At 45.9% G+C, this 10,000-nt stretch overlaps 1 protein-coding gene across 1 annotated transcript in view; it reads right to left on the bottom strand.

Moving 5' to 3' along the window:
• Positions 1-7,468, bottom strand: part of LOC126995377 (uncharacterized) — a gene marked incomplete at its 5' end in the record, with an annotated part of 56,802 nt that extends 49,334 nt beyond the window's left edge. The window contains 2 exon segments of the mRNA XM_050854883.1: positions 441-853; positions 7,144-7,468. Of these exon segments, the coding sequence (XP_050710840.1) occupies positions 441-853; positions 7,144-7,468 (738 nt within the window).
• Between the last annotated feature and the right edge of the window lie 2,532 nt (positions 7,469-10,000).

The following is a 10,000-nucleotide window of genomic DNA, read 5'->3' as shown; positions in this document are numbered from 1 at the left end:
ATAGTCAGCGGAAATAAAACGGCTTGAACGGGGCTCGAACCTCTGCCTGCCACGCCGCGAAGCCTGGCAGTACAGCGTTCAAACCCACTGAACTATCGTAACGGTGTGTGTGTGTGTGTGTGTGTGTGTGTGTGTGTGAGAGAGAGAGAGAGAGAGAGAGAGAGAGAGAGAGAGAGAGAGAGAGAGAATGTGTCATTTAGCCATGGTCTTATCACGTGCTGGACTAGAGGAGCAAGTTATGGCTATTACTGGGACTTCACTCGCCCAATATCCCCATCCCCCTTGTTCAGTGGAGGACGAGAACGGCTCTTACCAGCGAAAAAACTTACGTGGCTTGAGCGCGAATCGAACCTCAGCCTGCCGGTGACATGCAAAAGTTATATCCACTGAGCTGTGAAGCAGGGTTTTTTTGTGTGTGTGTTAGTGTGAGTGATACTTACCATCATGATCTGAGTTGAAGCGGAAGGGGCAACTCGCGACGCCCTGGGCATTTTTCGAAGGAGCCAGGCAGTGCTGTGGCTCCCCCAGGTCTCTGCCACCTGTTCCGGGGTAAGACCCGTAGCGTCTTCCTCATCCGCCTCAAGCCCCGCCATCCTTAGTTCCTGGACGGCGTTTTCGTTCCCGCAGAGTGCTGCAATGTGAAGAACGGAGAAACCCATTTCGTTGAGTGCATGAACATCACAACCAGCATCGAGGAGAAGTTTCATGATCCTCGTGGATTTGCCAAAAACCGAGACGTGGAGAGGTGTCCTCTTCTTGCTGTCTCGGGCGTTGAGGTTGGCCCCAGCGGCTATTAGGACCTTGGCGCTGTACTCCCTATCCTTTCTAGCGGCGAGATGAAGCGAGGTGACACCTGCAACATTAGCAGTGTCACTGTTAACCAAGCCACCTGCCCATAGACTAGCATACTAATTATTTCATAAAAAAAAAGCATGTCACATCATTACTAAATTGTCGACTAGACATATTTTTACACACAAGACAAAAAAAAAAAAATAGTGATAATAGATGAATAACAGATTAAGTGTAAATAATCAAATTCAGACCGCACCAAACCCAAAAAAGTGCGGTTGCGGTAGTGCGGTCCCATTTTTTTTCTTTCCCAGTGCGGCACGCGGTGTGCGGTACTGCGGTAGCAGTAGTCACTGGTCAATATAAAAAAAAAATTCAGTGCCTATCCTGGCTATCCATTTACTAACTAATAACTTGTGAGATACAAAAAAAAAATAAAGGAGAACTGGGGGAGGGGAGAGGCCGGGGAGTAGAGGACGGAAAGGAGAGGAGGGGGAGGGAAGGGAATGCAGCTTTCCGAGGGAGGAGGGATCGAGGGGACAATGAAGGGGGAGGAAGAGATCAGCGTCATGTGAGAGAGGAGGAAGTGGGAAGGAAGGAAGGAAGGAATAAAGGAAGGGTGGTGCAAGCTGCAGTAGCACTAGCCAGGGATATGGAAGAGTGAAGGGGAAGGGGAAGGGGAGGAAGGGGAGGAATTCTCCAGCGTTTGAGCGAAAACGAAAGATTACTAATATAGGAAAGTCATGACGGGAAGAGTGAAACATTATTCAAACTGTCCAACATATTAAGACAAAACTCATCAACTAGCGACTCCCGTGGGAAAGCTGTAAGCCCTGGCGTCTCAGGCCTCAGCGAAGAAACCACGTGGAAATTTCAACGAGATAATTATAATTTAAATAATAATAATAATAATAATAATAATAATAATAATAATAATAATAATAAATTATTATTATTATTACTATTATTATTATTATTATTATTATTATTATTATTATTATTATTATTATTATTATTATTATTATTATTATTATTATTATTATTATTATTATTATTATAATCAAACAATATTGATCTTGGCTACATTAGAGAGAGAGAGAGAGAGAGAGAGAGAGAGAGAGAGAGAGAGAGAGAGAGAGAGAGAGAGAGAGAGAGAGAGAGAGAGAGAGAGAGAGAGAGAGAGAGAGAGAGAATGATAAAATAGAGAAGTTGCAATGAAGTTAAAAAACAGACATAGTATGTACTATGGTCTATGTTATGCAGCAAAGAAACAATTGTACGGGACATGAGATTGAGCGTCGATCATGTTAGTGCTTGCTTGTACTGTTGTACACTGCCATGTACAGTCATCGTCAGAGGCAGTCATGGCGCGCCGTCTTGGGTTGAGTGGCGAACAGATTTCCTGAGTTATTCATTTAGTATTTGATTTTGAACAATAACTGAGAAGTCAGAATAATTGAATCACTGATTCTGATGACTGATGCATGCCGCGCTGCAAATGTCTTCGATGGTTTTCTAAGTACCGCAAAAGTACCGCAGGATTTTTTAGTGTGGTCAGCGGGAGTGCAGTATTTTCAGAAAGTTTGCGATAGTGCGGTAGTGCGGTACTTTTTTGTGATGCGGTACTACCGCACTACCACACTAAGTACCGCACTTGCCCACCTCTGTAATCAGTGGTCCAATGGAACATGATTGACTCCTTTAATAACAAGCTCGACCGACACTTCCTTCAACTTAATATTTACTAAAGTAGAAATGCAAAGTTTTGGAGCCATCTGATTAATAAAAAATCACTTAGGTTTAAGGACAGACCACCTTAGTCAGGACCATAGGGTTTGTGTGGTCTGAATTTCTATGTAAATCTATGTAACTCTCTCTCTCTCTCTCTCTCTCTCTCTCTCTCTCTCTCTCTCTCTCTCTCTCTCTCTCTCTCTCTCTCTCTCTCTCTCTCTCTCTCTGCACATCTATCGTTAATCACTGTTCGCACAACTGTGGTTGAGTCTTAGCCAGATGGTGAAAAATTCTGACCACGAGAACAAGGGATATCGTTGCGGACATAGACGCGGCATCGAGCTTTGCACTGAAATTTAGGCTAGAGATAGCTGGAGGGAACAGAATCTATCTTTGTTTTAGTAGCTTCGAAAATCTGAATGAGTTTGGGAAAGAAGGTGAGGTTTAGAGAATGAGAGATGGTGTTCCATGTCAAAGAAATTAGAGCAAAAGACCGCGAATGTTGCAGGAGGTAATGATGAAAAAGTTCGAAGAGATGGCAAGACACCTCCTAGGGTCGTTGGCAGAAGTGGGGTTTGACCTACGGACATATCTTGTTTGCTCCCTAGATGGGAACTTTGAGGCAGATTGTATAATACTTGCCATGATAGATTTTGAGGAAATTATGTGTCACATATATGTAATTTAGTGTAGAAAGTATGTGAATTTGTCCTTAGAGAGGATGCTGAACTATACTGGCTGGTGTTAACTGAGAAAATAGGGAAACCGGAAGTGAGGACACGGAACTCTGATAGGCTTGCAACATCACCTCGTCAGAGACACGTCAGTCCTCGTTGACAGACCGGCTTGGTCGACGGCAGCCGATAGAGACGGCCTGTCAACACTTTTCATGGCCCGTCACTCCGACAGATACCCATGGTCCATCCAATCAGTCAATCAATGGGGGCATACGCCGGGGGCCGCATCGCCTCGCCCACCCTAAGACGCCAAGTCCGGTGGTCCCTCCGGGTGAGTCTCCATGCAGGCCCCCTTCCCATCCTGAGTACCTCCTGGCAGGATCTATCGATTTGCTCAAGCCACGAACTCCGTGGGCTTCCCCTTGGACTTCTCCACTGAGGAGTGTCTCTTAAAGCGACAACCAGATGAGCAGGATCAGCTTCTGGGTAACGTGCCACGTGCCCGTGTAGCTGGAGTAGGCGTTGACGGATTATGCAGGTAATAAATGTCGAATCAGTCTCACGGAGTAGCCGCCGGTTTGACACAAAGTCATTCCAGCAATATCCCATGATTCTGCGTATACATTTATCACCAAAGGCATCAATCCACCTCTCCAAGTCCCCACTAAGTGTCCATGTCTCACAGCCATAGAGTAAGACAGGGAGCGCAAGGGACTTGAAGATCCAGATCTTTGTCCTTCTGCACTAGTATTGACAACGCCATATTCTTGTGATGAGCGAGTCCATAACACCGTGGGCCAAGTCAATCTGCCGTAAAACTTCCTGGCGAGACTCACCGTTGGTCTGAACTACGCTACCAAGGTATGTGAAATTTTCCAAGACCTTGCCACACGCATGAGCAGACTGTACTGTTTCATCTAACAAGCCTCCAAACACCTGTACCTTGGTCTTGGCCCAGAAGAACCGAAGTCCCAAGGGCTTTGCCTCCTTGTGCAGCGCCTCGAAAGCCATCATCAGAACCTCCAATAAATCCGCAAGGACTATTGCATCATCGGCAAAAACAAGGTCAATGACCCTGGTATTACTAATGGATGCTCCCCAATGAGTTTGGTCCACAACTCTGACTAGTACCCAGTCCATACAAGTGTTGAAAAGCGATGGCGCATGGACACAGCCCTGTCTCACTCCCGCATTCTCGGGAGTGAGAGTGTCGAAACTCATGTCGGCGCTCACTAGTACGCGAAGTGCTAGGATACAGTCAGTTGTCGACTTGCCAGGCGTGAACCCAGACTGTTTAGGTCTGTAGCTTCAGCAGCTGGCTGCGAATTCGCATCAGCAATAGATGGGCAAGTACCTTGCCCGGCAGACTGAGCAGTGTAATACCACGGTAGGTGTAGCAGTCCTGGCGGTCCCCTTTCCCTTTCCAGATAGGGACAACCAGTCCCCTCTTCCAGTCAGGAGGAATGGTACCAGTCTGCCATACGGCAGTCAAGACCGCATGCAATCCGCGGATCATGGCCTCACCTCCAGCTTTGAGCAACTCCGCATTGATGTTACAGGTAACCATGGGCCTTTCCACCCCTCAACTTTGCCACAGCCTCTCTGACCTCGTCAAGAGAGGGTGGGCTTTCGTCGATGAGTGGATCAACATCCGCCACCTGCAACCCAGCAACTGGAAGTTGCCCACCTGGAGGGTCCGCCGTGTACAACTACTCAAAGCACTCGGTCCAACGAGCCCTCTGCCCATCCATGTCCGACACGAGGCAACCATCAACTGTTCGGATGGTGCTCATCTGGGAGGGAGACTTGGAGCGGAGTTTCTTCAGGGCTCGGTAAGCAGGTCGGAGGTCATTTGCATTTAAATGGCCCTCGACCTCCTCAGCGAGACCCCTGACATACCTCTCCTTGTCTCTCCTCAGGAGAGCTCTAGTCCCACGCGACAGAGTCCTATATTGGTCCCGATTCTCCAGCGTTTCCACCGAGGCAAATCTATTCTTAGATCTCGGGCGCTCTCCATTGCACTCCTTGGCAACTCGAAGAGTCCCACACTTGAAGGTATCCCACAGTTTTACAGGGTCCACAAAGGCGCTGAGCACATCTACTCTTGACCACATGTAGGTCCCTCAGCCTCTCGAGATGGAACACAGTATTGTTGCATCTCGAGATTCTTCTTGACTTGACATGAAGCTTGAGTGTTGCAACAACAAGCCTATGGTCAGTTGCAAGGAACTCAACATTCCGGCAAACCATGCGGTTCTGAAGGACCCATAACGAGTACTTACGAGGATGTGGTCAATCTCCTTAGCTACCCCTTCGGCATCCCTATACTAAGTTCAGCGGTGCAGCTCTGGTCTCTGGTACCAAGAACCCTCAATTCTCAACCTCCTGGATCTTGCAAAATTTAGGAGAGAGCTGTTGATGTTCTGGGTGCCAGAACCATGGGGACCAAACATAGCTCGTAACCAACCCTGATAGTGCCAGTAGTAGCATTGAAGTCGCCTAAGGGCTAAGACAATGAGTGTGTCCCTTGGAGGGCACTGGTCTAATGCGGAGTTGAGTTTGGCGTAGAACATCTCCTCTTCCATTTCACACATCTTGGTAGGAGCGCACACTGCAACTAGAGACATGAAGCCCAGTGTGTGCTTCAGCCTCACTCTCATTATGCGCTCTTCGACAGGAGTAACCTCAACCACAAATGGCAACAGTTTGCTGGATGCCCATTGCTACCCCCTTAATACGGAAGCCATTGCTCATGCCGGACCAGTAGAAGGTGAATCCCCCCTTACTGATATCACCACTGCCAGGCTTCCTCGTCTCAGAGAGTGCCACTATGTCCACCCTCAGCCTTCTGAGCTCATTTGATCGGTAAAGCAGTCGATCATCGTCCGAGAGGCTTCGGACGTTCCAGGAGCCCACACGCAGAGCCCTCCGAAGGTTAACCCCGGGCCTGGCTCTACGGGCGGGCGCAGCCTCTGCGCCCACCCCCAAAACAAAAAGAGGGGCTAGGGGGCCCTTCCTCCTTCGAGGTGCAGGGATCCTGTAGGCTTTGCCCTGTACCCGTCACTGATGGCAGGCTCCCCGGATGCAGATGCATCGTGGAAGCCTGACGCGCTGTCGGGCCCCCCAGCAAGACCGGATCTAGTTCGAGGCTCGCACCCCAACCCTGACCTCTACTTTTAGTTTGTTTTTGGCTAGGATATTGTTTTTTTATATAGGTGGAGGGGGTGCAAACTCCCTCCCCCAACCAGCCAAGATCAGGGGTTGGACTGACTGTTCACCATATGGCAGAGACGCAAGACCCCTGGGAGGATTAATCCCCCGGTTACCCAAAGAAAGAGGCATAAACAGGAGAGAGAAAAGAACGAAAGACAGCTCGGGGGGGTTGAGGACGCTGCATTCCTCATCCAGATAGACCTGCCCCTGCAAGGAGGTATGAAATCTTTAAACAATAACAACAACCCCTCACTCCCAAACATACCCCCCGGGAGTGGCTTACGCCCGCTTTGGTAGGTGTTTACGGTTTACCTACCTCCTCACTGCAGCCTACCAGTGAAAGATATGACTTGCTTATAGACAAGCTAGTGCTACAATGATATACTTGACTTCTTTTCAACACGAGGCTGTCATTAATTCGTTATTCAGCAAAACTAGGCGAGGTAACATTATTTGATTAACCGATCCCTTTTGACACCTACGTGGCTGGCCGAGGACAAAGGAAAGGAAAGTTGGGAGCATACGCTATTAGGTGCGCGTGGCCGCGGTGCTCATCTTCTTACCATTGGCCTCTGAGCCTGTGGTGAGTGGGACACAGGAACTACTAGGAAATATACAAAATTACAAGAATTGAGTTATTTTTTCGTCAACTGACAAGAAAATTTGCAAAATGACTTAACTAAAAAAAACATTCTCTAGGTTTGTATGTAGTATGTACATGAAAGCTTACCATCCTTATCTTTGGCGTTGACATTTGGGAGCTCGGGCCCTGCCTTCATGAGGGCATCGACGACCTTGTCATATCCATAATGTACCGCAATTTGAAGTGGTGTGTACCCACACCTCCCACCGTCGTCTACGTGCAGTCCAGCGTCAAGGAGGACAGGTACCAGATGGTCATGTCCTCGAAGAGCTGTCAGTGCCAGCAGGGAACCTCGAGACGTAATGGGATAGTCCTCTGGTAATTCCAGTTTGGGATTGGCGCCGGAGGCGAGGGCACTGTCTACCCATTCCTTGTGGCCTTCTTCCACGCCCTTCACCAGTAGCTGTTGGGGCTGAAGAAAACATTTTGTGATGGATGTTTGCGTTCACACTTTTTTCCCTCTTCCCTCCAATATAATTTCTGGTGTCTGTATAAAGTTGCTAACCTAACTCATATTCTTATTAATTTTGTTACTTTGTCGGATTGTTTCATTGCAACGGCAATATATATATATATATATATATATATATATATATTTATATATATATATATATATATATATATATATATATATATATATATATATATATATATGTATATATATATTTTTACACTTTGTCGATGGGTCAGTTACTTCATATTTCTGTCCATTTATTTAGGGATTGTATCTATACTACTATTACTAAACGTATTATCTAACTCTTATTACCGATTGCATCACGCTTTGACCACATTTTTTTATATTGTGTTGTTAGAGGCGGCCACGTCTTATATTGAGTTGTGTGTGGCATAAACATTCAAATGCATATATATATATATATATATATATATATATATATATATATATATATATATATATATATATATAGATATATATATATATATATATATCTATATACAGTGTATATATATATATATATATATATATATATATATATATATATATATATATATATATATATATATATATATATATATATATATATATATATATATATATATATATATATATATATATATATATATATATATATATATATATATATTTTTTTTTTTTTTACAGCAAAGGAGACAGCTCAAGGGCACAAAAAAGTAAACATCAATAAAAAAAAAAAAGCCCGCTACTCGCTGCTCCCAAAAAGAATCCAAAGAGGTGGCCGAAAGATAGGTCAGTTTCGGGAGGAGAGGTGTCCTGATACCCTCCTCTTGAAAGAGTTCAAGTCGTAGGCAGGAGGAAATACAGATGAAGGAAGATTGTTCCAGAGTTTACCAGCGTGAGGGATGAAAGAGTGAAGATGCTGGTTAACTCTTGCATAAGGGGTTTGGACAGTATAGGGATGAGCATGAGTAGAAAGTCGAGTGCAGCGGGGCCGCGGGAGGGGGGAGGCATGCAGTTAGCAAGTTCAGAAGAGCAGTCAGCGTGGAAATACCGATAGAAGATAGAAAGAGAGGCAACATTGCGGCGGAATTTAAGAGGTAGAAGACTATCAGTATGAGGAGGAGAGCTGATGAGACGAAGAGCCTTTGCCTCCACTCTGTCCAGAAGAGCTGTGTGAGTGGAGCCCCCCCACACATGAGATGCATACTCCATACGAGGGCGGACAAGGCCCCTGTATATGGACAGCAACTGTGCAGGGGAGAAGAACTGGCGGAGACGGTACAGAACGCCCAGCCTCGAGGAAGCTGATTTAGTAAGAGATGAGATATGAAGTTTCCAGTTGAGATTTTGAGTTAAGGATAGACCGAGGATGTTTAGTGTTGAGGAAGGTGATAGCTGGGTGTTGTCAAAGAATAGGGGATAGTTGTTTGGAAGATTGTGTCGAGTGGATAGGTGGAGAAACTGTGTTTTTGAGGCGTTGAAGGACACCAGGTTCTTCTTGCCCCAATCGGAAATAATAGTAAGGGCTGAGGCTAAGCGTTCTGCAGCCTCCAGCCTTGAGTCGCTAAGTTCCTGAAGGGTGGGTCTTCTATTAAAAGAAGTTGAATAATGCAGAGTGGAATCATCGGCGTAGGAATGGATAGGACAGTTCGTTTTGGAAAGAAGATCATCAATGAACAACAGAAAAAGAGTGGGAGATAGGACAGTGGGACACCACTGTTAATAGATTTAGGGGAAGAACAGTGACCGTCTACCACGGCAGAAATAGAACGGTCAGAAAGGAAACTGGAGATAAAGGTACAGAGAGAAGGATAGAAACCGTAGGAGGTTGTTTAGAAAGCAAAGATTTGTGCCAGACCCTATCAAAAGCTTTTGATATGTCCAGCGCAATAGCAAAAGTTTCACCGAAACGGCTAAGAGAGGATGACCAAGAGTCAGTTAAGATAGGAGATCACCAGTAGAACGCCCCTTGCGGAACCCATACTGGCGATCAGATAGAAGGTCAGAAGTGGAAAGGTGCTTTTGAATCTTCCGGTTAAGGATTGATTCAAAAGCTTTAGATAGACAAGAAAGTAAAGCAATAGGACGGTAGTTTGAGGGATTGGAGCGGTCACCCTTCTTAGGTACAGGCTGTATGAAGGCATACTTCCAGCAAGAAGGAAAGGTAGATGTTGACAGGCAGAGGCGAAAGAGTTTGACCAGGCAGGGTGACAGCACGGAGGCACAGTTTTTAAGGACAATAGGAGGCACTCCATCAGGTCCATAAGCCTTCTGAGGATTGAGGCCAGAGAGGGCATAGAAAACATCATTTTGAAGAATCTTTATAACAGGCATAAAGGAGTCAGAGGGGGGATGAGTAGGAGGAATATGCCCAGAATCGTCCAGAGTGGAGTTTTTAGAAAAAGTTTGAGAGAAGAGTTCAGCCTTAGAGATAGATGAGACGGCAGTGTTGCCGTCAGGACTGAGGAGTGGAGGGAAAGATGAAGAAGTGAAGTTGGAGGAGAT

Source organism: Eriocheir sinensis, chromosome 8 (genome assembly GCF_024679095.1).
Source record: "Eriocheir sinensis breed Jianghai 21 chromosome 8, ASM2467909v1, whole genome shotgun sequence".
In the NCBI taxonomy this organism is placed as follows: domain Eukaryota; kingdom Metazoa; phylum Arthropoda; class Malacostraca; order Decapoda; family Varunidae; genus Eriocheir; species Eriocheir sinensis.
The sequence above is the reverse complement of the archived record's forward strand: the minus strand, read 5'-3'. Positions and strand labels throughout refer to the sequence as shown.